Source organism: Drosophila montana, unplaced genomic scaffold (genome assembly GCF_035044405.1).
Source record: "Drosophila montana isolate Dmon_TW-CO22-7 unplaced genomic scaffold, ASM3504440v1 contig_3200_1, whole genome shotgun sequence".
Lineage (NCBI taxonomy): Eukaryota > Metazoa > Arthropoda > Insecta > Diptera > Drosophilidae > Drosophila > Drosophila montana.
Window position 1 is genome coordinate 5003733 of NW_026998080.1, and position 27962 is coordinate 5031694.

Sequence of the window (27962 nt, forward strand, 5' to 3'; positions counted from 1 at the left end):
TGAAAACATATTTATTAAAGCTGCCCTCCTCCTCGATTCTCAAAAATGTAAGTAAGGCTCGCCGGCTTCACCTATGAATTAGGCGCAGGCAGCTTCATCGCTGGAAGCTGAGAAGCCGGAGGAGCAGGAGGAGGTGCACCAAGGGGGCGGAGCAGGAGGCGTATGTTTGTATGTATGTATGTATGTATGTATGTATGTATGTATGTATGTATGTATGTATGTATGTATGTATGTATGTATGTATGTATGTATGTATGTATGTATGTATGTATGTATGTATGTATGTATGTATGTATGTATGTATGTATGTATGTATGTATGTATGTATGTATGTATGTATGTATGTATGTATGTATGTATGTATGTATGTATGTATGTATGTATGTATGTATGTATGTATGTATGTATGTATTTATGTATGTATGTATGTATGTATGTATGTATGTATGTATGTATGTATGTATGTATGTATATATATATATATATATATATATATGTATGTATGTATGTATGTATGTATGTGTATGGTAAGCAAAAAAGTTTCATACAAACGTTTTTTCGTGATTTTTCCCCACATACGGCTGGAATTTCCTCTAACCCTGTCTTAACGTGCACCCTCAACACATAAGGTTACTACAGTGAAAATTTCAGCTTTCTAGCTCTTACTAGCTCACCAATAAGTCAGTCAATAAGTCAGTCAGTCAGGACAAACAGATTTATATATAGAGATTGTAAAGCTGCAAAAGTTGGCTACTGCTACTGCCAAGACGGCCGGCAGGAGAGCAAAAATATGTCAGAATGTTATGAAACACATCTTGAATTTAAGTTAGTTTATTTTATTGTGGTTTTCGGACGAGTGTGCAGATGGTGCTTGATTCTTGACGACTTCAATCATTTCATAAGTCTATTTATTATTTCTGAGGAACATTTCACATTTTCCTCAATAATTTGTGAGATTCTACGTGCCAGCCAAAAATACCTGAGCAAAGCAATTTGCATTTATTTTTGCCAAACTGCACTGCAACGAAATGCAGCTCACATAGCGGCCAAATCTGAGAAGGCTACGTGTGGCAGTAAAAAGTGAGATTTTACCTGTTACCAGTCGGAATTTATATTAAACTGCAGAAGGACGCGGCACGAGAAGCGCGCGGGGCGGCTGGCTGATGCGAATATGTCGAAAATGTTGCCCAGAATTTCGGTCCTGCGTTGGCAAAGAGCCAAAGGCCTTTGGTCTGGGGCTGCAGATGTTTACGGTGCTTACTTTATGAGTCGGATGTCAGATATTCCCTTTACCACACTCACACCACGCTCTTCCTGCTCTTTTCGTTCCAGTTTTCGCATCAATCGCATTGAATCGCCCATATTGAAGTACGAGGGAGACTGCGGGGAGTCGCTGACTATATACGATTCGGATCATGCGGACCCCGCTCGCATAATCAAAACATTCTGCGACACCTTCTCGCGTCCCATGGAGAAGGTGGACTTTGTGAGCACCAGCCCCTCGCTGTACGTCCAGTTCGACTCCAAGACGGGCAGCTATAGCGGCAGCTCGCTCTATTATTGGGCGCACTACGACTTCTTCAACAACACACGCTTCGGTGATCCGGTGCCCAATACGCTCTGCGACGAGATAATGTACGCGTGGAAGCATCCTGGAGGACGGCTGCGCTCCCCGCTCAACTCCCTCATTTTCAAGCGGACCGGCGGCAGCGATGTGCGCTGCCAATACAAGTTTGTGACGGATCGCCGGCTCTATGCCAGGGCAATTATCGAGGTGAACTCGGTGTCCTTCAAGGAGCTGCCGTACAACAGCAACGCGTGCACGCGCTGCCACGAGGAGCGAGTGGATAAGCTGGTTATCTGGGAGGAGCGCGACAAGTTCCAAAACAACTTGGCCTGCTTCTGCGACAACATACCGAGAGCTGTGCGTGTCATATCGTCGGCGGATCAAATGAATCTCGAGATGATTGTGCAGGGTCAGCATGCGATTACGTCGTACTTTAAGAATCCCAATCCATTGTTCGAAGCGACATATGAGTTTGCGCACGGTCCGCTTTGCGGGCCCATCACCTTGGGCCCGTCACCCGATGGCGAGCTCGTCTTTCCCTTCAAGAAGGCACTGGCCATGGTAGCCGGGCCGATGGCACCACCGGAGCACCATTATCGGCGAGAGAAGTGCATCTGGGAGCTGAAGGTGGCTGCTCAGCGGGACTTGTGGCTTAATCTGGAAAAGGCTCGCTTTGCTGAGCGCAGTTGCGAAAGCGCCAAAATTGAGGTTTATTTGGCCGGACGCTTGGAGCCGCGTTTCGTGGTGTGTCCGGAGAACATTTCTCTGGCCAGGGATCTGCCCATACTGACCACAGCAGAGCTCGGCGCCACGGGCGCTGATCAGGAGCCGCTGCCGGTGCTCATTCAATACACGGGCGACGGCCAGCCAGGCAAGAACATATTCCGACTGGTCTGGACCGAGCTGTTCCACTTGCCCCGCAATCCCGACGGTAGTCTGGCCGCGTCTCTGTTGCAGGACGGCGGCTGCGACTTCCGCTGTCCTGGCGACACCCAGGTCTGCATTCCGCGACATCTGCTCTGCAACGGCATCGCCAACTGTCCCAATGTGACGCACACCTCGACGCTGGCCCAACTAACGCGGCACATTGAGTGGAATCTGGAACAGCTCGGCCTGCTACACCACGCCGGCGAGTACCGCCAGCTCGTCCTCCACGACGAGTCCCCAGAGATTTGCCTGCGACGCGATCTCAGCGAACTGCCCTATGGCAAGCTCGCCCTCATCACGCTCGGCATCTGTGCGGTGTTTGCCCTGCTGATTGCCATCTTGCGACGCATGTGCCGCGGGACGCCGAAGCAGCCGGGACTACAACACCTGCAGGAGGATTACTAAGGCGCACATCTCTGCCAGCCTTGGCTGAGTTTTCTGGAAAGTTTTCCGGTCGAAATTTCTATCAAAAGTCTATTGAAGGACTTGATATACATTTGAAACTGGGAGTTAAATATGGATTTTGATTTCAGAGAATATTAAATAACTTATAATACTTAACCTGAACGCATTTAATTTTGCATTCCTATCAAACTTGGCTGAAGATTCAGATACTTGTCGGCATGCTGTTTGCTCACACTGCCATTCATCAGTATTCGCCTCCCTTAGTTCTGTGCACTATTCTCTCAGTTTTATTTCACTTAATTCCTCAATGAATAAACGCAGTGCTTAATAGCGAACACTTATGTATATGTAAGTAGTTTTACAAGCTGAAATCTATAAATTCTCCCGTGACAGCTATTGAATATTAATTGAAATAATTATACGATAAAAGCTCAAAACGTATAAAACATGACACAAAGCGAAAAATGATTAACTGCCCTGATTAAATTAATTAAGCGTAAAATTGTCACGTGATAATTGTTAAAAGAAAAAAGAGAGAATAGTTTAACGAGATGCTAGAAATTAATTAAGGTAGACAAGTAATATGACAAAGAAAAAGCAAAAACAAAAAAAAAAAACACAACAAAAGAAATACCAGAAAAAAAAAAATGCATATAAAAAATTGTTGGTGGTTTTATTAGTTATTACACATACATGCATATGTATCAATAAAATACAATTTATTATTATTATTATTATTATTGGCAAATTGTCAATCTAAAAACAAAGCGTACATAAGTAAATGCATACTTAAATAAATATGTATATAATGTACGATATACAATACATATATATTTTTTGCACATAGATTTACCTAGACCATAACAAAAACAAAAAGTTAAAGGACAAAATTAACCATTTTAATTGGTGGTCAAAGCTGCCCAAACGGAAAAAAATGGCAAAACTTTTGAGGGATACAATTAAATACCATAATTAAAACCTTTGAAATTTCCGAAAATACTAAACAAAAAATTGTAAAATTCAGCCGAAATGGTTCTAGAAACTAAGTCGTATTATATATGTTTAAGTCGTATTACAATGACAGAGTTAAAAAGGCATTGCAGCGGTGGAGAAGATGCAAAATCCAAAAAGTTTCCTCCAGTGGCCATTTATTTAATTATTGCATTTGACAATGATGTTAAATAGAGAAGTGTTCAATAAGTGCAGTCCGTGCAGAGTTAAGCTTATAAAAAAAATGTGCTGCATATTATCAAATTTATTTCAAATAATTTCAATTTTTCTACATTTTTCAATCAATTTTAACTGATCTCCAGATTTTCTAAAATGTAGAATCTCGGACTTAATGAGTTTCAAAAGATATAGTTAATCCCTTTTTTGACCAAGCTATCCTGATCAATTCATAACGTCATTCCATCAAACATCTTCTGGTATCTTGAGTTATAAGCATTTTTTGATCAAATATTTGATCATTTAATTATTTTCTTCAGTAATTCCAACTGTCAGCCCATTTATCACAGCACAAAGCCATAGAATCTTTATATAGATTAACTCAACAAGGTGAAACTTAATAAACCGTAACCCAACAATCTAGCCCTATAAGAAAAGAATTTATATGCAGACCCAAAGTATCTTCTATGTGCACTTGGCTAAGAGTTGAGAGGCTAGATTCAGAGTCCTTTTGTCGTTAATAAGACCCAAACACACCGCTGCAGTGCCAGAAAAAAGATACAAGAGAGATTACCCACAACAATAATGAAATGAGAAAAAATAAATTAGAACACATATTTTAGATGTACGTCAGAATTAAATGTAAGAATTAAAAGTGAAACACAGAGGAAATCGTAAATAAACGCATTGGAAAAACTGACGGTAAATTTGAATGGGAACAGGAAAATGGAGCTTGCGGCACGCGAAAAGGTTGGCAGCACCGCAACCAGATGCGACCCTGGGCGGCAACTGTCAAAGACGCAAGGCAGGAGAAGTAAACAAAAAGCTCAAAAGGAAAGCAAATGCGAACGAACGCGAAGAAAACGAACCCACAGCGATTTATATGTCAGCTGGCCCAAAGCGCTTGTCTAGGGTCTCGCCTGTCAAATATCTACGACTGCCGATTCGGAAAACAGACGCAGATAGCGGCGCGCGTGAAAAAGCAAATTCTCTGAAAATTGTAAACGCGAATAAAATAAAACGAAACTCCCAAAAAAAAAAAAAAAACAAAAAACTCAATCATAGACTAGAAGATCCTTGTTGTCTTCAGCCATGGAGCGTACTGCTGTGCCCCGCGGCAAGCGTCCCAGAGTGCAGGTCTCCATGGATGACAAAGAGCGCGCGATTGCGCGCATACGCAACGGCGAAACAAAGGCCGGCATCTCGCGGGAGCTGGGCGTGCCGGAGTCCACGGTGCGCGGCTGGGTTAAGCGGGCCGATCAGCGCATGGCGCGCGAGGCGGGCGAGGGTAAGTCTAAGCATCTAAGCAACTTTGTGCCGACCGACTCCGACTGACGCTAGAAGCACATTCTGTACGCCAGGCACGGAGACTGCATCGCCGCCCTCGTTGGTGGTGCACTCCTTGAAGCTACCTGCCAAGCGGGATCACAATGGCCAGCAGAGGACCCGCTCCATAGCTCCCATGCCCGTGGCCGTGCCGCTGCCCATGCAGCTCTTCCAGCAGGCGGCCAGCAGTCAGCTGCAGCTGAATGGCTGGCTGCACATATTCAATGCGGGCATCCTTAACTTCACGCTGATTGCCACGGCCGCCTATTTGCGGGCGCGCGTGCGCGGCACCACAGATCGCCAGTCCCTGTGGCAGATCATTTGCGAGTATGTCGATGAGGCCGGGCGAAATGTCGCCGCCAATGGGGGCCAGTATGTGGCGCCAGCGGGGGCGGCTATAAATCGGCAGCAGCTTACCCCGCCGGCCCTTTCGCGCAATGTCGGCGGCGGCGGCGGCGGCGGCGGGGGCTTTGTGGCGCCGCGGCTGCACATTACGGCCGAGGACGACGAGGACGCCAGCATGGATGTCGAGGGGGCAAGTCCGTGAAAACGAATCGATTTATTTATGTACATGTTCAATATGCAAATAAAACGCCTGTCAATGGGATTATGTTGTTTAAAGCAAATAATTGCATTTTAATTAGCAGCGAAATAAGTGCGATAATTGGCTCCGGGCCCTGCACCGGCCTCTGGCCCGGACTCTGGTCTATGGTCTATGGTCTATGGTGTCTGATGTCTGGTGTCCGAATCAGAATCCGAATCTGATGCGGCTGACTTTATTAACCATATTATTATTTTCATTTCATTGCATGTCATGCAAATTTCCAATTGAAATTCTTCCTGCATTTATTGTTGCTGTTGTTGTTGTTGTTGTTGTTGTTGTTGTTGTCGTGTCCTGCCACTCCGCTCTGGTCAGAGTCACGTAATTAAGCGGTTTTATTTGCGGCTTTGCCACACATTAATTGCTCCATGTTAAATATGAAATTTATTTAGTACAAAAAGAATTGACAATAAATGTTTTTATTTTCACATATGCATTTTTAGTTTGCGCTACATGCATTCCATTTTTGCCATAAAATCGCAGAATCCGGATTAAACATGAATTGGTTTTAGTACTTTCTTTTTTTTATCAGGGCTTTGCTGAAAGAGTTGAAAAAAAAGTAAGTATTTTAGTGTCACAGTTTATTTATTAAATTAAAATATTGCATTATATGGTATGTAATTAAAAGTGAATGTCATATAGAAAACTGGATAAGGAACACCATCAAAACTTCACGTCGGTGCTGTCTTCCTACATAAGTTGATTGTTGGCGATATAGATTCTTCTTCTTTTCTGTTAGGGCGTCGTCAATTCTCATCTCTATCCAGATCTACCAGAAATAACCGCCCTTTATCCCTATCACGACAGATTACACTATGCACATCTGTTTTACTGGATTATGCAAAGATTACAATTGATTTTTCCACGTATTTTCCACCAAACTTTCTCTCTTCCCCCTCATAAAATCGTTGCTTACAGAATACCTTTGGGAATATACTGATCATCTCCATTGATCTCCAAGTGTTGGAATCAACGGCTTCCGCCCAAGTTAGTCTAGGAGAGAATCTTGAAGCTGATGAATAAACTTTCGTTTATTAAACCATTGACTCGCATTTGCCACCAAAGAACGTATTAAAAAAATTCTCACAAAGATCTTTGATGACTTTTAAGCCGATCGGACGGTAAACAAAAAACTTTCATGCAACCGTTTCCGCCAATTTACCACTGTGGCGGGTGGAATTTCCCAAATCAAATGATTTTGAAAACGAATTTGAGCGCGAAACGTCACCCACCAAAACTTTGGCCCCCATTTTCACCAAGGAGGGATAAATTTTCCTAAAAATGCTAAATACCCATTGAATTCTGACAAAGATCTGTAAAAATGTTTTTGAAGCAAAATGTTTTATATACAGAGATTAAGATTATTTGTATACCCCTGTAGAGGGAAGCATGTCATGAAATTTGTAATGCATAAAAGGAGACATCTCCGACCCCATAAGGGATGTATTTTCCAGATCAGCATAAACAGCCGACTTGATATAGCCATATCCGTCTGTCTGTCTATCCATCTGCCCGTCTGTCCGTCTCTCTGTTTCTATGCGAACTAGTCTTTCAGAAGGCCAGAAGGAAGCATCTCTGACCCTACAAAGTATATATATTCTTGATCAACAACCGACTTCATATATTCATGTCCGTCTGACTGGTCGGTCTGTGTGAAAACTACGCAATGCTCTATCTTTCTTTTCAAGGCAGAACAGACGACTATATGATATATAATGATGTAAGTTATTGAATGAAAAGCTATTCTTTTTTCAAGATATCTTAACGAGCTCTATAATGCTCTCACATGTGAGTGAAATCTTATCAATATCGAACTACTTTATCATATAGCTGTATAGGAAGAATTAGCCGTACATGAGTTCTGGTATGGACAATATATTGCCGTAAGCCATATGTAAGCAAGGGTATTTAATCTTCGGTATGCCAAAGATAAACGTTCTTTTTGTTTACTTAAAAGAAGGCACACATATAACTGTCTGAATTCTGACAAGCTTTATGAATGTGTCCCCGCTCATTGTCAGATATTGCGAGTAGCTTAAAAGCCATTCAATAAATCTGTTTGATACAGAAATCTAGCTCATGCGAGCCGCATAAAATAAAACACCTAATTGAAGGGTAATCAGGAGGCACGATTTTATATTCACCTTCTTTTTTTTTTTGTTTTTTTGTGGATGTCAGGCCAACCACGAAAGCTAAGCCCACTAAGCCAGCATCCAGTGGGCAATGTAGCACGCAGCGATTATCCGGCAGTTCATCGAAAAATATTACTTGCTTAACACGAAACTTTTTCCATTTTCATTTTGCACGCAGGACCATAAAAAATATGGAAGAAGGGCGGCCCAAGAAAATGGCTATTGCGGCAACGGCAGACCCGTAAGCATGTAACGGGAATACATTTTGTGCGGACTCGGTTGTTTTTTTCCTGAATCACTTTTTTAGCAACGATGCCAAAGTTGGAGGCCTATCAACGTTGATTATCGTGGAATATTTTGAGCGAGAGATTTGTGCTGTGGCCTGTACCTGATTTAGGGCATAAGCCGCAGGGATTTGCGACCCAGATTGGGTAGCTCTCTGAGCAATTTAGGGACCGATATAACATTGATTAACTTGTTGAGGCACGAGGTTCCAAAAATGCAACTTTAATGCCAATGAAAACAATAAACGCATTATGGCACACGCACACAGCCCCATTAAGTTTGCCAGGTGCTTCGAAACGAGAACGGAAATCATATGGGACAAAAAGCCACACACACGAACACACACATCTGCAGCTGCCATAAAGGTGCTTAGCTTTCATGGCCAGCACGGAGGAAGCAGTAAGCATCAAACTCCAAACAAAATAAACGCATTCGGTTCTCGAATTGGAATTGCGGTTGCCACCGACCCAGAACTACGCCTCGGCACAGCCCAGCCCAGCCCAGTCCAGGCAAGCGGCACAGCGGGTGCTGCCCCCTCGCAAGTCATAAATCAAACACGTTTAATTAAACTTTTGCGCGTGCGGCTGGACTGGGCCAAAGGGGCGTGGCAATCGTCGCAAACTTTACCGCCTGCACTAAGTAAAAATGCAATTAGAAGTGGCAGGCAAAAGTCAGGAAATGTAAAGCGTCTGCCACCGGAGGGAATGCTCCGGACTTGGTCACGTTGCACTCGACGTGCATAATGTTTGCAATCCAGTTGTGAATTGTGAATCATTTAGAAAATGAGACGAAGAAGCGAGGCTGGTGGCGCCGAAAAGTATGCTTTAAGTTTGAATTTTGCTTTACCGGAAGCAAAGCGAAACCGAGCGTCTCGGCAATCAGCTTATCGAATATATATCTATTTAATCTCGCTGGAATCTTGCCTTAGATAGGGAACATCCTGCATGCAATTCCATTGTTTCATTATACGCTCACACAATTTATGTAGGCGTACAATATATGATATATTGCCATTTGGAAAGGAAAACCACACAAATTAGTTGCGCCCATTATTCCAATCAGAAACCAACCAAGAAATATTACACATAATAATAAAAAAGGTAACAAAAATATATATATATTTCTTTTGTTATATGTTTTATTAGTTTTGCCAAGAATAGGCCATCAATATAGGCTATAAAAGGTCGGGTAGGGTAAATATAGAAGCCACGCCTTGTCACATGGACAAGGTTTAAGTAAAATATATTGTTACCAGATCCAAAATCCAAAGCAAAAAGGAGACGTGACAGGGTCTTTAAGACTACGACTAAGAGAGCTAAAGAATTTGTGATACGCTGGCAAGAATTTCTGACCACAGTGTGCAACACCTAGATGAGGAACTGTCATTGGCCAGCAAGAGGCTTACTGCAGTGATAAGCAGACCTTACTGCAGTGACAAGCAGATGGCTTTCCAAGCTAGATGGGAACATATTTTGGCAATACTTAGCGCCAATCGAGCATGTATTGACAGAAGACCACCTCTCCCATTCGGACAGAGTGCATCCAATTCAAGACCTGTCGAGGCACAATTATTGACTATCTCCAAAAACCTTAAACACAACAACCAACTATTTAGTTCGGCTTCCATTAAAGAAGTTAACAGTACAACATTTATTGGGATATACATTTCTCTCTAAGAATTGGCTCTGATAAACTGAATGCTAACAAAAACAAGTGTAGCAGTTTTCCAGTCAATAGTTTATAAGAAATTATGGCCCGAACAAATTGCTGGGAAAAGCCAAAAACTCTGCCGCAACTTGTGAAAATAACCACAAATACAGCAACAGCAGCTGTAAATTATTTGGGAAAATGTTTTAGCACCTTTAAACGGGCTCTGTCGGCTGCCAAGAGATGAGAAAAGTCCGGCCAATAGCAACCCCCGCAAGCGTCCCGCTGTCAGCGTCAGGGCTGTGTCATTGCAAAGGAAATCACGCAATAAACTAGCGGCGAAAACAAAACTTTAACTACTTTTCCGTTAGCCGCGAAGCTCGACTGGGAAAAACTTTTTGAAACAATACAATTTATATTTATGCGACGTCCACGTTGACCCAGAAAACGAAAACGCCAAAGAAAACGCTGTCCAGCATTTTGTTGGCTCGCATTCAGGACGAAAGGATGAAACCACGAAGAGGCTAAAGTCCTGGCAATGCAGCAGAGTTTATTTAAGTGTTGAAAACTACTTGACCCACATTCTTGTGGTTCTGTTGATAGCGGCTTGAGTCGCACATTTCCGTCCTGTCAATTTAAAAGCCATGCCGGCTTCTGGAAAAGCCATACAATAAATTAACTGCATTAAAGCGAATGCAACATTAGGAAATTGACGTTCTGTTTAGAGTTACGACACAGGGCAACTGCCATTAACTGCTGCTGAATGTGCACAAATTTTGTTGATGCATTTTCGACAATTTTATATTTTCAATTCAGCTAATGGAGCTCAAAATGGTTTCAAAGCAGAACAAGTTAAATTAACTGTGCCCGTTGCTAATTAGTTTTTGGTAGAAATCTTATTTGTTCGTGTTGTGCTCCGGCCATGTCATAAGCGTAACTTTGCAATCAATACAGAAGCCCTCCCTGCCAATTATGTGCCCCAAACGGACCATCGATTGCCACACATCTGCCCAAGACGAAAATCAACAACAACAACAACAACAACTACAGCAAACAGTGAAACAATAAGTCAAAGTGCTTCACTTCGCTGTGATTGAGTAGAAGTTACCCTAAACAAAATACAACTTAATATACGAACTAGCGGGTATTACACAGTTTTGCTCGAACCACGTTTTCTGCTTGAAATTGCAAACACAACTGGAAAATCAGATGCTTTCCCGACCAGAGGAACGAAATTTCCGCTATGAGCCAGGTTTAAAATAATTAGAAAGGCAGCGATGTAATCTAACGTATGTCATTCAATATTTTATGATGTAGAATTTTAAAAATAGGTTTCAAGACTTCAAACTTGCACTTTCGCATTTTCAGCCTTAGTCCTTCCTTTGGAGGAGGGAAATCCTTTTTGGGAAGATCATTTGCATACTATTGCGGGTGGAATTTGCTTAAGCCATCAATCCGCTTCCGGATTGGACAAACAGGTATAACTATGTTGATTAACGGGATTATTATAATTAATAAGAGGTGTCAACAAAATGTAAGATTTAAGCGAATCTTAATATGTATTAAGTTTCAAAAACCTCTAAAATCGATATGAAAGCAATCGTTCTTTTCGATGTCTTATGTATTCGCACAGCTTAGTGCTTTAGATTCCTTGCCCCTTTCTGGAGTACAGGGTATTAATGTAGGAACAACAAAGTATTTAACAACAATGTGTGTGTCCAGATGGTTGGCGGATGTTAACTGTGCGTCCACAGATGGATAGAACGCATAATGACCCCAAATCCTATCAATCTAAATGAAAATTCCCCAGTCGTGCGGATAATTGGAATTAATACAAAAGGCAGCCAAGAAATATTGTTGGGCAGGAGACGAAAATGATAGGGTTAGCTGTTGCGTCATATTTAATGCCACAACTGGACACATGGAGCCCGAGCATCCCCTGCCTGTTGTTGGATTGCTTTGGCCAACATGACACGGTCCAGATAAGCTGTGCGTCTGAAATTGCATTCAATTAGCCATCAAACAAATTAAACATCACTTTGTATAGTTTCGTGGATGAACTTACAAGGGTTGCAGCCAGTTTATTAGCACTGCACGGATGAGGGAAAATGCATTTTTGAGAATTTTTGAGCGGTTTCAAAGCAAGTATAAGCTAGTTTTAAGCTTACGCTAGTTATATATGAGAGAAGAATATTAATAAAGGCTCTGCTATTTAGGCTACGGCGCAGAATGTTCGAAAAGCTTTTGGTATATTGATTATATCAAGGAGTTACTGTGTAATTTAGTTGAGAGAATCCTATCCTAGGTAGATCCTGCGGATAAACTCAAAAGAGTAATAAGATAAGATCAAATATGTACATACATTTCCGACTCTAAATTAAATATCATGATCAAATGCCAAGATCCGTCTGCTCTATTTCTTAAGAAACTCGTTTTTGAATCAGAATCTAAAAATCGACAGTTGTCGGTTTTGAGCGATATGCTGTTGATGATTTGAACTTATCTTAATAGGGAAACCTACGTCTCTGAGTCACTGAGATCGACGCGTTTAGAAAGATAGATAGAGGGACACATAATCATGGCTACATCGGATCAGCTCAAGGGTATAAAAATTTGATAAGACTGCGCCTGGACTACTCGATCAAAACTATATAAAGCAGGAAGTAGATGAATCCTCTCAGGCATAAGATTGTCTTGACATCTATCAAATAAAACTAATTTATAAGCCACTTTTTTTAAATTTTTTATTTTATATTTTTTCAGACCCATCAATAAAGGAATGTTCCACAGTCACCTCTCAATACTTATTTTCATGTCTGAAGTCCAAAAAGAGAAACGCTTCACAAGTTCTTTTCTTCAGTTCCCGCGGCTTCGGACAAACAATTACTTTCCTTGCTGGCGTCGCTTTTTGTACGCTTTGTAGACCAATCCATAGTAATCACCAACGATTGGAACGCGTTTCATAAATAGCTTTTAATATTTAATAACTTGATGCATAACGACACGCCATTAGGCAACAGGCACGGCCGACCATGTTGGACAAGAGGAATAATACTGGGCCGCTCACACGCATACTCTCAATTCTATGAAAAACAACAGTCAGCACTTTAACTGGAGCACTTTTCACTTACAGAAACTTATGCAAATTATTAATAAGGACTCTCGCTTGCTGTCAGCAGCACTCAAAATCAATAAACAACATATCTAAAAAAATTAATATGTCCAGCCATGATATTTGTGAACATATTCCAAATGCCGTAGAATCCGAGGTTCTTGTGATTCGTAAATATGTACATGTACTACCGGGAAATATCCGGGAATAGGCAGAGAATTATCTTAAGAGTCTAACAAATAACTTGGACCGGGCAAGGCAGCATGCATCGGTTAGTATATCAAATGGCCTATAGGAGCAATTGGTTGGAGTCCTCGACAAGGAGTTACCCTTAATTCAGCTGTCGTTTCAATATTGTTAGGTAATGTTAATGGGTAAACTACAGTAAATTGGTTTTGTACAAATGCATGTTATTCAAATTACATATGTATATATGTATACCTGATCAAGTTACGGGTTGAAGAGCACAAGGTATAAAAAGTAAATCAACCTGATTAGTACCCACGCTACATGGAAAATGGTTGAGCCTCGGGTACCGTCAAGCTATCAGATTATCATTAGCCATACGCACCTTTAACTAATTAATTTTCCTCATCAACAGTCAACAGCCAAAGGCCTTTCGCTTTTACATACTCTATTTTCAATTAGTTTGTGCCTCTAACCGAAACATGTTGAATCGTAAGCTGCGCGTGCTGCTCATTGTAAGCTATTACCATATGCTCGTCTTTGGGCTGATGCCAACGACGCTGAAAATTGGCAACTGCGATTTGACCATAGCGAAGGTATCTGCCGGCTATATGATCTATAGTGTTTTCCTGACCGTGGTGCTATTGTTGGAGATACCGTGTATGATGCCTGGCGGCATCTTCAGCGGGTATATGAGGAACAACATTGTGCTGCAGTGGGCTCTGATTGTGGGACTGACGGTACGCTTTATCGCCATTCTGAGCTGTTATGGGTTGGTCTGGCTACAACGCCAGCGGCTGATACAGCTTTACAGAGACTTCCTTGTGCATTGGAGGGCCCACTGGCAAATCCTGTGTCGTGTTGCCGGCGAAGAGTCAATGGAACAAATGCAATTAATTCTGGCGGGACAACTGCGCCGCAAGCTGTGCATTAATTATGCGATGCTCTGCTGTTTGATTCTAATGCAATATCGCTTGTTCAGATCGGAAAATCGTTTGCAGCTGTTGCTGCATGCTCCTGCAATGCTGATGGTTTCTGTGGGCCGAGTAGGCTTTTTTACGCTGCTTCTGCTACTCAATCATCAGTTCCGGGCTGTTCAACTCTCACTTCAGGCCCTATGCCGGCGCGTGAGATCGCGCACGCAGGAGGATCTGAGACGCATTGCTGGCATACACGCCGAGTGGGTCATTCTAGCCCGACGCGCATTTAGCATTTACGACGTGGCTAATGCCAGCATCTTTCTAAATATGTTTTCCGCTAATGTGAATGTTCTCTACCATGCCGTGCAGTTTTCTAATCAAACAATTGAGTCCGATAACTTGGGATTTCTCATTGGCGATGGACTTATTGTATTCAGCTTTTGGAATTCGATCTTAATCATGAATATGGTGGATAGCGCAATAAACTCATGCAATGATTCGGGTCAGCTGATTAAACAGTTTAACGATCTACACACACTGAGCCCGGAATCAGAGAAAGAGGTTAGTCAATTTTCAAAATTTTTGTCGGTTTTTCAAATATGCCCCTTTCGCTTGCAGTTGGAGCTATTTGTGATTCGCCTACGCAACAATCGTCTTGTCTACCGTATCTGCGGCTGTGTGGTCCTCGACAAGCCTGCCTGTCTGGGGTACCTGGCCACAGTTCTGTGCCAAGTCATCTTTCTAATGCAATTTGATCTGAAGCGTAAGTATGAAAAGAGCTTGACAAACTAGAATATTTTTAATAAATTTAATAGAATGCCGTCTTAGTCGAAGTTCATTAAATAGTTAATGATAATGATAATCATAATGATAATGATAATGATAATGATAATGATAGTGATAATGATAATGATAATGATAATGATAATGATAATGATAATGATAATGATAATGATAATGATAATGATAATGATAATGATAATGATAATGATAATGATAATGATAATGATAATGATAATGATAATGATAATGATAATGATAATGATAATGATAATGATAATGATAATGATAATGATAATGATAATGATAATGATAATGATAATGATAATGATAATGATAATGATAATGATAATGATAATGATAATGATAATGATAATGATAATGATAATGATAATGATAATGATAATGATAATGATAATGATAATGATAATGATAATGATAATGATAATGATAATGATAATGATAATGATAATGATAATGATAATGATAATGATAATGATAATGATAATGATAATGATAATGATTATGATAATGTTACTTATTGGAAGCTATATTTAGTGCCGTTTCGTTGATAATTATAAGACTTGATCCGATTGAATAACTTAACGATGTGTTCTACTTTAATTTTGTGAAAAATGATGTAAAAGGTATTCAGATTTTTCTTAACAAATTTATTTTATTACAGTTCACAGGTCTTACAAAATTATAGCATACTTATAACTAATTTAGTTGCTTCTTATTGCACATTAATACTGGGAAATTGTTGTCTTCAAAAAGTTGTATTTAATGTTGAAAAAGCTTTAAAACTGGGTTATTGGGAAAGCTTGTGTCATCATATTGAAGCTGCTCACAAATATAAAGCTTTTAGGGTTGCGGCACATTTGCATTCGAAATAGGTCGCGAAAGGTTTACTCTAATAATAAATCTTATATGCAATCTGACATAGTATGAGCACATTAGTCGCTATGGAAGAGTTCATTGAATTCCAAGACGATCTGTTCAATTCGAATAGGCCGACAACTTGAAGACGACTCATGCGTTCCGGACGTCGCTGCTGCATCCGGTTAAGAAAAATCACAGCGAACTCCACCTATAGAAAAAGCCCCAACGGAAATAATATAATACATATAATTGTTATTCTAATTCTTGGCGTGACTTTAAGTCATAAACCGAGTGTTCAACACCAACATTAATGCTATTATATCCCTTCGGAAGAAGATAGTTCAAGGTATCCCCACCAGTTAAGTGCATTCTTACTTGTTTATATTGTGTACTCACCTGACGCAACATGGCCAAGCCGTGATTGTCCTGCCAATCCATATCCATTGGCTTCAGTGCGAACCACAGCTTCTGTAGGCGTGCAGAAAGGCGCTTCCATTGCAGCTGGTTGGTTCCAAATATGGAGAAGTGCATCATAATGTCAAAGTGGTAGGATATGCAAAGCACGAAATAGATAATAATGCGCCATTTACTGATGTATTCCGCATCGGCAAAGTAGACAACCAGATTGAATATAATAGTTATGTCGATCAGATAGTTGGTAAACAGATTCAACAGCATCTGCCACTGAAAGATCTGCAGCAGCTGCTTGAGCAAGCCATCAAGACGCAAACAACTACGCCAGAAACGCCGCCAAGCGGCCCAAAGCTGGCGCTGGTAAACTCTGCGATGGCAGCCATTCGATGGAGGTAACCAGCGCACATCCTGTGCCAGCTCCAACAACTCCTGCGACATGCACTCGAGCAGCCGGTTGCTAATGGCTAGCAGAAAGTACACCAAGGAGTCCGAGCAACTAAGCGCCATTTCCATCAGCAGAGTAGCCACTGCCAGGACAATGTAAGTGGGCGGCACTTCTGTCACGATTTCATCGTCTTCGCCACACATGAGCGCGCTGCCGGGTCCGAACAGCTGATGTACCAGCACTACGAAACGTGCGCTGCCCAAAAAGAGTTTCCAAAAGTGTCGCCGCCAAAAGCTATAGTCATGGTATCTGGGATATCGCTCGAGCAACGCCAGCAGACCATTGCCAAGACGCTTCACTCGACGACGTCGCAGCCAAATGCTGGCCAGCATCACCAGCATCGAACAGCCCTTGGCCAGAGCCACTGCGCTAAAAGCCACAGCCAGCATGTCCATATACTGGCAGCTAAAGAAGCTGTGAACCATCACGATAAAGGTCGTGGGCGTGAGCACCAGGTACACCACATCTAACAGCAGCCAATAAACCACCATGGCCCCATGATCCAGCTCAAAGCGATTCAGTTCCGGCATATAGCGAAGATTGCACAAGCCAATGGCTCGGCTTATTCCAACAGCAATTGGCAGCAGAGGACCTTCCATTGTGGACAAAAATCTGACAGTAACTGAATCCGTGTCGGGTGCAGCAACTGCAGCCCGTGGCAAATGACTTGTTAAAAGCACATCGGGGAATACGATAATCACGCTAGGAAACAAAAATGCATTTTTGGTTGCATGTTTCGGTGTTGGTATTCCAAGCCCGAGGGACCATTATCAATTGGTGCTGGCTATAACAAGGCAAAGTGCCCTAGTCGAGCGTGCCTGAGCTGTAGATACCCTATTTCCTATATCCTATTCTTCCTTCAGCTTGTATGTGTATACTTTAAGATATCCTACATAATAAGTACTGCCAAAAATCATTATCTAAAATTCAATATTTATCGGCTTGGCTTGAGTTATCATTAATTTGAAAAAAAACGGATCTAAATAAGTACATTCCCAATTTCCCATAAATTTATGTGGGACAGCATGTGCTTATTACATATGCAGCAGACTGGATCAATTTTGCGCCTTGCTGTCTCACCTGCTCAAGAAATTACCTTGCTGGTAAATATAACATTCTTAATCATTGACTCAGTAACTCAAACTATGACCTTCTTAGGCTTAGCTGTATCGTTTCCCGTTCCTCTCACTTGCCTTGGATTTCCTCTTATATAAAAGGTGGGACCCAAAGAGTCTTCCAAAGCTGACTATCTCGAAACTGGTTTAAGTTACTTCCGGTGTATCCCAAGGATGTTGGCTTAGTCCTTTACTCGTTATTGAAAATCAGTAAAAGAAAATTATGATAAATTCGTGCAAATGTATAGATATATGCACCCCGCATTTAGGTACTTCATAAAAAATTCTTAGCAAGTCTCTTAGAGAAGAAAAACTGTTTTTAGACTTTGTAAAAAAAAAGTATTTGAATCAAAAAATGGTCCGTTTACATCTTCTCGATGTAGGGCTGACGAAAATACCAGAACACTGCCCAACACAAAAGAAATCGTTGTAGATGGCAAACCAATCAAATTTATTATTGTTGATATCTTTTCTTTGATAATAATAAATTATAACAATAAATAAAATAGGAAAATATTTGCAATTTTGCTAGTTAAATACAGAGAAAAATACAGAATTCTCTTACAAATACTTGAAAATACAATAATTAATATTTCGCTTAAAGAAAATACTTCCGTAAAAGCTCTAGTTACAAATATAATTACACTTTTTGTAAATTTTGTATAAAAATACAAATTAAATAAGTTATCCACAATTCTTATTTTAACATGATCAAATCGCCCTAGGTAAACTTATTTGATATATTACCTCAAAATAAATTTATCCTTTTAATACTCTGTACAAATGGGTTGGAAGGGAGTATAATAGAGTGCAAGTCATTATGACAAGCAGCAGGAAGCATCTCCGATCCGTTTAAGGGCTTAAAGCAAAATGAATGAATGTACAAACGAGTCGATCTAAGAGACTATATAAGCTAGATTCCCTTGCAGGGCGGCAGATAATGTTTATATCTATCTATTGATAAATTCCCTCCTTTTCCTGGAAATCGACAACAATTTTTGAGCAAATGTATGTATCTTGGATATTATAAGAACTACAGACCGTAATTCGGTCCTATGTACAGGATATCTCTAGTCGAACACTCTCAACTTTTTACATTTGTAATACTTTGAACCAATTATTTAGAAGCTGAGCTTGCCTACGGCATCTTCAAGACAATCCAAGGAACCCGGCCGTGATATTTATAGAAATAGTAGTCATAGGCGAGCTTGCCAAGTATCAGAATGATGAGGCTGGCCAGGACGCAGTTCAGCCAGTCGATGGGATGGATTCGCATACCATCGTCGGGGCTAATGTTGCACATGTCATGACGCGTCAGCGATAGCACCTTGGCCAGGCGCAGCTCGTCGCCCTGCATATAGGTGCAGGTGACGTTCCACGCATCACGGACAATGTCCTTGTACTTGGTTAGCAATTCGCGCAGTCGCATTCCAAACTTGCACGTGCAGTGCCAGGGATTCTTGCTAAGCAGCAGGAGATTCGCATTCTCGTTATCGTTAAGGGCGTTGTCCAGCGCATAGACCTGAAGTTTTCGCAACAGGTTTCCCTGTAGGTTGAGCAAGCGAAAGTTTTGCAGCCAGTATGTGTCCTCTAGCAAGTCAATGTTGGAGATCCGATTGTTTTCCAGCTGCACATCCACCACATGACGATAGTGTGGATTATCTTTCAGTGGATAAATGTCGCTGATCTAAAATGGAGTAGAGTCGAGAAATGTAAATTACCATACATTATATAACACTCGCTTACCTGATTATCATTTATGTACAACGTAGTTGTATTTTCTGGCAAATACGCGGGCAAGCTATGAAACTGAAGATGGGAGCAGTTGACCGTGTAAAGTGGAATGTATGCCTTGGGAATTATGTGATGCATTACGCATGTGCAGTTCAGGAGATCCGCATGCGATTGGCACTCTCTTCTCAGCACCTGGAATTATCGATTGATCAGTAGATGGACCAGAATTTCTGTAAATGCGTTTGTTTCTATTGAACCAATATAACTAGCTTATATTTAAACACGGTCAAAACTCAAGCGATTTTCGTAAGGTTTCTTCATGGCTTGACTTCTAGATCAATTTGGCATCTAAATCTAGCAACATTACTTATATACATACATATGAATTTGATGAATTTTGACTAAGAATAATGTTACCAGATTTAGAGGAAAATTGATTTTTTATATATGTATGTTTGAATGTATCCATGTGTATATATAAGCATGCATGTGTGAATGAATGAATGAATGTATGAATGTATGTATGTGTGTTCGTGTGTGTATGTATGTATATGCGTATATATGTACGTTTTCATGTAAATTATCTTATAAAATACCAATAGCAGACCAATTTGTCTTTCGGTGGTAAATTTAAATAAGAAAACGTATTTATTGAAGCTGCCCTCCTCCTCGATTCTCAAAAATGTAAGTAAGGCTTGCAGGCTTCACCTATTAAATAGGCGCAGACGGCTTCAACGCTGGAAGCTAAGGAGCCGGAGGAACATGGCGGTATGTAGGTATGTAGGAATGTATGAATGTATGAATGTATGACTGTATGTATGTATGTATGTATGTATGTATGTATTTATGAATGTATATATGTATTTATGTATGTATGTATGTATTTATTTATGAGTGTATGTATGTATGTGTGTATATATGTATGTGTGTGCATTTATGTATATTCACATGTGCCCGTGGCACATTTAAAATAAATTCTTTCAAAGATCTTTGAAAATTAGTTTTAAGCCGATCGGACGGTAAACAAAAAAATGTCAGCTTCCTAGCTCTTACGATTTGTGCTGTGCGTTGATCACCAATCAGTCAGTCAATCGTTCATTCAGTTAGGACAAACAGTTTTAGTTAGAGAAATATGTAGATATCCAGATATGTTTATACCTACCACCTTGTAGTGCATGACAAGCAGCATTTGTCGTTCCTTGTACTTGCGGTCGGTGCAGATGAGTTCCTCGCGATCGGCTACCAGGCGACCCTTCTCCGGCTGCAACAACAGCCACTTGAAGTTGCGAGTGCAGTTCCACGGATTGCCCGCCAGGTACAGCTGCTGGAAGGTGCGTGGCAAGATCAAGGGTCCATCCAGCTGAATCAGCTGATTCCAGCGCAAATCCAAAATTTGTAACGCATGCACACGCTTAAAGGTGCGCGCAGAGATGTACGAGAGATTCGTCCAGGAAATGTTAATGGCCTGCAATGAGTGCACAACACATACAAATTGGCAACCTCAAAACCCAATTGGCGACTATAAGCACCTGCAGATGGAACATATCCGGAAAGTCGAATATGAACTCTGTGAAGCCGCTGTACTCGATGGTCAAGGAGCGCAGATGGGGAAACTTTTGCAGTTCGCCGAGCGGGTTAAAAGCCTCCTTGGGCCAGCCGCACAACAGCATCTGTTGTGCTGGAAAGATCTTTCCCAGCTTGGAACTGTAAGAATGTCAGGAATTAGTAAGCCAACCGATCTGCCACCAAATCTCCTACTTTAGCGATGCCAGGTTATTCATGCCGCCATAGCACCTGATTAGTCCGTAGCGCGTTAGGCGAGTGCAGTTCCCGTCGGCAGCCTCCGGCGCTGCCGTCCAATTAACGCAGCTGTGGCCGGGGTTCAGAGCCGGCATCTCAGCTGCCTCCGTTGTGGACGTAGTTGTCAGGGTCGGGGAGTCATCTGGAGCATACGTGGCGCCGCAAAGCCTGTGCGCATACATACATTAATAAATAAGCTATAACAATATAGTACGCAATTGAAGTCGTATTCGACTGTGTGTACAATCAAATCTATTTCTGGAAATGGGGTTGGGCTAGGTGATAATTACTGGCATGCCGAAGCTTCAGACCATATCAACATACGCCAATTTGAAGAGATATTCAATGTTTATGGAGGTGTTCACTCTGGCTCCGTGATAAATAGAGATCGATAGACCAATTCAATTTTTATTTGCCTATAGAGTTGTTCATTTGCAAATATATATATGTATATTATCTGTTTGATTTAATATCTGTATGTAATATCTAGGTGGTCTAGACCAGTTTCAGCGGCCTTCCTAATCTTATCATCATTTGCCATCATTACTTTAATTTTACATGAATTTAATGATGTGTTTCATTTTCTCATTTTTCGCTTTAATCAATGTATATTCACGATGAACTTAAAATAAAAATTGAAGTTAATTATTAATCTTTATAGTTTAGGCCTGTGGCATTTTAAAATAATTGTCTAATATTTTTTAAATAATATTTTCGAAGTTTTTAATTGAATTATATATTTATTAATTTTAAAAGAACAGATTTGTGGTGCTTAAATCTTGCCTATAGGGTATTTTCTAGTCTGGACCTCTTGATTGGAGCATTCATACTAGTTTTTGACAACTAACACGTATCCAATAAATAATTGCGAGTCGTGTCGATTTTGGCACTTCCAATTTAACCCAAATGTTGTGTATGCTTATTTTACTTGTGTACATACATGCACATACATACAATGGTATAGGTAATACACATAAGTAAGAGATACATATGTTTGTACGAGTGTATGTTCATGAGTTCGGCACAAAGTTAATCGGTAGCACTCCGATCGTGTACTAAATATGAGAGCCAACATTGTGAGGCCCTAATTTGCTCTGTATATAAGCGGGACGCGACGTTTATTCTGACTGCCATGAAGGTGGTGTCACTTAGCACATCGGTAGATCTGTTTGTGACACATATGTACATATCTCACAAATCGAGAGAAACAATGCTGACGGCTGAACAACGAACAACTTGAACAATTAATACAAGCCGGGCTTCAACCGAACTGTTTTGAACCCAGAATGCCATTCCATGTTGGTGCTTAAAACCGAAATAGTTTCACAAAAAATAAAATTTAGTGCTGGTTTTTTTTTTTCCATTTTTTAATTATTGTATTGACTGCCTCCAGGTCCCAGCTTATTAATTGAAAAGTTTGAACAATTTAGTTTATGATTTTTCCATTATATTTCGGTTGCACATCGAAAAACCGTCTTAAGGGCAATTATTTTACACGTCTGCGCTTTTCGACGTTTCAGTATCTTTTTTCGCTTTTTCAGTTTCAATCTTCATATGTACATCCATTTTTTGAAAAGTCAATCAATTTTAAAAAAGATCTTTGAAAATGAGCTTGACGCCGATCGGATGGTAAACCAAAAATTTCATACAAAAGTTGTTTGCGATTTTTCCACACATGCGGGTCAAATTTCCCGAGACCCCGACAAACAGTTTTATATATAAAGATTTATGTATAGAATTTGTGCACAAAATGAAGAGTCCATTTTTAAAATATTTTATTTTTAACAATAAATTTCCGGGGTAGTACGTTTAAGTTTTTAACGAAATTTGGCAATTTTTTTTTTTTTAATAAAACATTTAAACGACAGAAGATTCGACCCAAAATATGATATGAAATATCTGGCTTACAAGTCGAACCTTAAGGAGCATCGTTGGGTTTGCCATCCTGATTTAAATAAAATACATTGCAAAAAAAAAATCAAATTATTTATTAAATATTTCCTGTTTACCTGTAATAAAAGCGGTATCCACAAATTACGCAAGTACTGTGTTTTTCATATCATATTGCAAATAATTAATATCAAAACATATCTATTTTGTATTTACGATTCCAATGACATTTTGTTGGTGGTCTTTGGAAGTTTGATTAGATGCAATTAGCGCAGTTTATCAATGTGTTTTGCGCAAGTGTTAAAATTAACAGTATACAAAATAAAAACAAGAAAGTCGTAGTCGAGTTTGCTCGACTACCAAATGCCCTGTACGACTCAGCCAATATAATATTTCGGATTATATCATATAAAATATATATTATATTATATAAAATATACCCAAATATGAATTCGAAAATTATGATACATAAACCTATAAACGCTTATTAAAACAATGCACTAATATATATATATGATGTATATATATATATTTATATATATATATATGATGTACGGCCAACTGCACAACTTATTTATTCACATATATACTTAGCTTTATACATGAAAGGGGGAAGTATCTAAAAGGTGTTCAATTTCCAATCTGTTTACGAGATTCTAATTATATATATTTGGTGTATCTAGCTCTAATAGTTGTTGTTTTATGCTGGAAAAACAAAGGTTCAATATCGGTTTTTATACATTCTATTTGGTAATGTGACGAGATGTCGACAGAAAATGATAAACTCGCCTGTCTGTTACATAAGCCCCACATAAGCACGATATACCCTTTTTATCCATTTTTAATGGGTTCCGGCTATAATTAAAGTCGACGAAAATATTTGTTTTCAAATTTATGAAAATGGTAGCTGTACGTTATTAGCTTGACTGTTGGGCAAAAATCGTGAAGAACAAATATTTGCGCACATGGCGTATGTGTGTTATTTGAAAGACTAACAAAAAGTCAAGAATCGTACTAATTTGCAGCGTTAATTCGGTTAGTAACCAAATTTAATTACGTGCCTGGTAGTATAGAGCGCTGCCTGATTCAAGACGAAAATTAGTCTCAAAACAATTCCATTTTATTATGTCGGGCACAGGGCCGATATATCTATATAGTCTATAGTCTGTTCACTATAACTAAACCTACTAAAACCAATTGGCAATCAATTTTAATTGAAAAGTATTTCATGCTGTCGGACATTTGTTTGTGACAATTCGCTTGCGATTTATTAAGCCAATCAAAACAAATTGAAGTAAATAATGAATAAGTGTAATTCTTATTATTAACGGCATGGCCAAGGTCTAAGCCGGCAAAACCTATGTATAATTCAATAATATTTAATTAATTACCTATTTATTCAAACTTACTAAAAAGAAGAAAAAGGTGGAATTGAGTACGGTGGAAATATTCTTAACACAAAAATTGATTACATATATTAACTCGACCTATTCCTATTTTATAAAGCTACATGATTTGGTAGTCCGATGTTGGAAAGCTTGAGCTCATATGACTTTGCTCAAGATATCCTGATAAACAAAAATCGTTTCTATGGCAGCTATCTGTTTTCTACATATGCACTGCCTGCAACAGAAAGACAGACCTATGCAAATCTTCATGGAGTTGCTTTCAAGCACTCAAACTTCTAGAGCTGAAACGTGTAGCCCCTCTAAGATCGCTGGACCTGTGGGCTACCAGAAGGCAAACTACGGTGTGCTCTATCAACATCCCGTAGTTTGGATTAGATCCACCTACGATTAAAGCCGAAATCTGCTTCCGGTCAGTTTTTAAAACACACACTATCGTGTAAACTGATAAAGTTCTATGTTGTGTGATTGACAATAAATACGATTATATCAAAATAAAATTGTTTACTAAATGACCAATTTACGTATTTTACTCAAAAATGTTGATATGAAACGTATGCATTGATCTTATAAAGTCCTATAAGAAATAATGTTCCGACGCCTTTATCTTTCTCAATTTGGTGCAGCCACTTGAAACTGGTTTATCAATTCGGCAATAAAAATAAATACACTCGAGAATTTGTCACGCATCGACTTCCAATTAGTTTTTAATTTAAAGAACGTCTCAGTCAAAAAGGCCTGATCGAACGATACTCCTAATCCCTAGTTAGGATTACTAAGTTTAACATTTACAATTTGATGCCGGACATAGACCTCCATGTTAGACGGACAGATTTACAAATAAATATTTTTTGAAACCAGGACTGCAAGCCATAAAAAATGTTAAGTGGTTCAAGGTCCAGACCACCTGCTTGACTTTGGGCAAGGTTCGTTAACCTAGCTTTCCACCTCAATAAACCCAGGGCCTATTTCAAGCATTTCGGCTTTCACATATTTCAAATTTAAACTTTCAATTGGTTCAAAGTAAATTGAAACTTTGGGCCCAAGTTCATTTGGGCTTGCAGCCTTGCTAAAAACCCATATACTCATTTATATTTTTGGAATAGAGTATACAAATTTCTAGAAAGAATAGGACAGAATACAAGTGCCCGGATTTAGTTAAGTAAGTTTATCAGATAATATTTATCTGTCATGTGTTTAAGATTCTGTATGATATTCTTATAAACAAAACAAATATAGACCAGACGCCAAGTTATTTTAGGCACACACCGCAGAAGTACGCAATTCACACAGTACATTCATGATGCAATAAGGTATTATCTGATATGACAGCTAAGACAGAAGCAAGAAACTAGATAGCTAATCTACTTACTAAAAAAACACACGCAGCTTTGAAAGAACCGACCAAAATATGAATATATATTCTAGAGTAGTTATATGTTTTAAAAATTAAATTTTTATTTTTGTCAAAGGTAAACCCAAGATAAGAAGCGCTGTATAAATCAACCGCTCCGTGATTATTTGTTTCCCCAATTCTAACAATAAATCAAGAAGCCTTTGCGTCATTTAGAAGCACGTTGCTTCAAATAATAGTAAACGGTCAAAGAGGTAATTAGTTAGTCATATGATGAAGCCCTCACCATATAATCACCTCTTGATACTCTGCAGAGGCTTTCATTAGATTGCGACGAAATGTAGGATTCTTTATTTGGTCCACAAGCTGTCTGTATACATAGTATTGCATTTGTTGCTTGTTTCCGCACTCAAAATATTTCAACAAAATTCAGATAATTTAATACCTAGTATGTCATACAAGCAGATAATTTAATAATATTTATTCATATTTTTAGTTTCTTTAAGTTTAGACATCACTTATCCGCCCAGTGGGAAACTTAAAATCTGGAGAGAGTTTTTTTTTGTTTTTGCTTTGAAAATAAGTAAGCCGATCGGACGAAACTTAAAACTTGTTCCTTTCAACCCTTGATCAGCTCTTTTGATGGATTTCCCCCAAAAGTGGGAAACACATTTCACAGCTTCGGGTGGATGATGCAAGGCCTCGTCTTACAGGTCTTACAGTTTGCGCTGTGACCACTCAGTCAGTCAGTCTCAATCAATTTTATATATAGATAGTTGTCATAGGACCAATTAAATTGAAATAGATAACAATTAATTCATGGGTTGTTTTCAACACACAAATTTAAATAGCCAAATCGATTGTTCCTTAACATCTTGATAAAAACAAGATAAAAAAGATTAATTAATAATTGCTTTTAAGCAAAACTCTCAAAGCATTTTTAATAAATCAACCAGTTTAGTCGAAAAGCTTAGACACACTTCAGTGCTCTTCAGATTGGCTTATACAATAGGCACATAAACGTGGTGCAGTTGAGCACATGTAAATAGCTTTTACGATAAGCCCATTTGACGCTGGTTTCCCTGTTGCTGATAAAAAAAAAAAGTGAACAGATTGATTTATGAAAGAGAGCTAAATATTAACATTGACACAGAACGGCACGAAGTTATTAGATTTAATAAAAGAGTTAGATACGAGGATCGGAGACCAATTGGAATAAATATGAAAAGGTCTATCCAATCTCAATTTAAACGGCACTTATCGGAAACACTTTCAACAATTTCTGATTAATACTTTGCGCACCTGCCGAAAATAGCCAGCAACAGACAAAAACTAATCGCAAATGAGTTTCCATCCATAAAGGTGCTGCGGTGGCTCATTCTCATTCTTATTCACACTGGCACGGGAATAACATATGTATATTTGCGTATTTATTGCGATCTCTTTGAAAACACGTGTAAGTTTCGATACGTCCATTTCCGAATGTCTTTCACATTTTTGACTTTTGTTTTCCAGTTTTATAATGCTAGAATCGATCCGACCCAAAACCGGCGGCTATTTACAAATATGTAGCTACGTTTGCTACATATTTTAATGTGATGTTTTTGTTGCCGAGGTTTTGTTTTTAATCGCTTCGCATCCGTATCTCTCGCCCGGCCTGTGCTACTTTTCTCGCGTTTGAAGTTCAAATGAGGCGCAAATGCGAAACGCTGACATATTTTGGCGGCATCGGAGATCTCTTCAACCAAATCAGCTGTTCGCTATTGTTGCTGCTGGTGTGTGTGTGTGTGTGTGTGTGTGTTAGCTGGGAGAGTTTGTTATGAAATTTTGTTGTTTTCATTTTTCCATGGGTGCGCGCGTCTGTGTG

At 39.6% G+C, this 27962-nt stretch overlaps 5 protein-coding genes across 6 annotated transcripts in view; 3 read left to right on the top strand and 2 right to left on the bottom strand.

Moving 5' to 3' along the window:
* The window catches only part of LOC135432107 (uncharacterized), a 75678-nt gene extending 72204 nt beyond the window's left edge, over window positions 1-3474 (top strand). For both annotated transcript variants that reach the window (XM_064687587.1, XM_064687588.1), the window contains exon 9: window positions 1333-3474. In XM_064687587.1, the coding sequence (XP_064543657.1) occupies window positions 1333-2899 (1567 nt within the window). In that variant the 3' untranslated portion in view covers window positions 2900-3474. The remainder of the gene's footprint in view (window positions 1-1332) is intronic.
* An 894-nt stretch (window positions 3475-4368) lies between these two features.
* On the top strand, window positions 4369-6004 carry dany (distal antenna-young). The gene is made up of 2 exons (XM_064687016.1): window positions 4369-5354; window positions 5428-6004. Exons 1-2 carry the CDS (start codon window positions 5159-5161, stop codon window positions 5937-5939), a joined length of 708 nt encoding a protein of 235 aa, XP_064543086.1. The 5' UTR covers window positions 4369-5158; the 3' UTR covers window positions 5940-6004.
* Window positions 6005-13837: 7833 nt separating this feature from the next.
* LOC135432491 (putative gustatory receptor 58b) lies at window positions 13838-15067 on the top strand. Its single transcript, XM_064688219.1, has 2 exons — window positions 13838-14836; window positions 14894-15067. The coding sequence occupies exons 1-2, from the start codon at window positions 13838-13840 to the stop codon at window positions 15065-15067; spliced, it is 1173 nt and encodes a 390-aa protein (XP_064544289.1).
* A 901-nt stretch (window positions 15068-15968) lies between these two features.
* Window positions 15969-17395, bottom strand: Gr58c (Gustatory receptor 58c). The gene is made up of 2 exons (XM_064688220.1): window positions 16334-17395; window positions 15969-16145 (listed from the first exon to the last, which is right to left on the bottom strand). The coding sequence occupies exons 1-2, from the start codon at window positions 17393-17395 to the stop codon at window positions 15969-15971; spliced, it is 1239 nt and encodes a 412-aa protein (XP_064544290.1).
* A 1181-nt stretch (window positions 17396-18576) lies between these two features.
* swi2 (Protein singed wings 2) lies at window positions 18577-27790 on the bottom strand. The gene is made up of 6 exons (XM_064686300.1): window positions 27398-27790; window positions 21404-21613; window positions 21175-21349; window positions 20808-21110; window positions 19658-19837; window positions 18577-19598 (listed from the first exon to the last, which is right to left on the bottom strand). Exons 1-6 carry the CDS (start codon window positions 27478-27480, stop codon window positions 19050-19052), a joined length of 1500 nt encoding a protein of 499 aa, XP_064542370.1. The 5' UTR covers window positions 27481-27790; the 3' UTR covers window positions 18577-19049.
* Between the last annotated feature and the right edge of the window lie 172 nt (window positions 27791-27962).

Coding starts and splice junctions, on each gene's coding strand:
- dany (XM_064687016.1), top strand. CDS start 5,159: ATGGAGCGTACTGCTGTGCCCCGCGGCAAGCGTCCCAGAGTGCAGGTC. Junction 5,355..5,427: donor GGCGCGCGAGGCGGGCGAGG/GTAAGTCTAAGC, acceptor TCTGTACGCCAG/GCACGGAGACTGCATCGCCG.
- LOC135432491 (XM_064688219.1), top strand. CDS start 13,838: ATGTTGAATCGTAAGCTGCGCGTGCTGCTCATTGTAAGCTATTACCAT. Junction 14,837..14,893: donor GCCCGGAATCAGAGAAAGAG/GTTAGTCAATTT, acceptor TTTCGCTTGCAG/TTGGAGCTATTTGTGATTCG.
- Gr58c (XM_064688220.1), bottom strand. CDS start 17,395: ATGGAAGGTCCTCTGCTGCCAATTGCTGTTGGAATAAGCCGAGCCATT. Junction 16,146..16,333: donor GCTTGGCCATGTTGCGTCAG/GTGAGTACACAA, acceptor CTTTTTCTATAG/GTGGAGTTCGCTGTGATTTT.
- swi2 (XM_064686300.1), bottom strand. CDS start 27,480: ATGAGAATGAGCCACCGCAGCACCTTTATGGATGGAAACTCATTTGCG. Junction 21,350..21,403: donor AATAACCTGGCATCGCTAAA/GTAGGAGATTTG, acceptor ACATTCTTACAG/TTCCAAGCTGGGAAAGATCT. Junction 21,111..21,174: donor CGGATATGTTCCATCTGCAG/GTGCTTATAGTC, acceptor CACTCATTGCAG/GCCATTAACATTTCCTGGAC.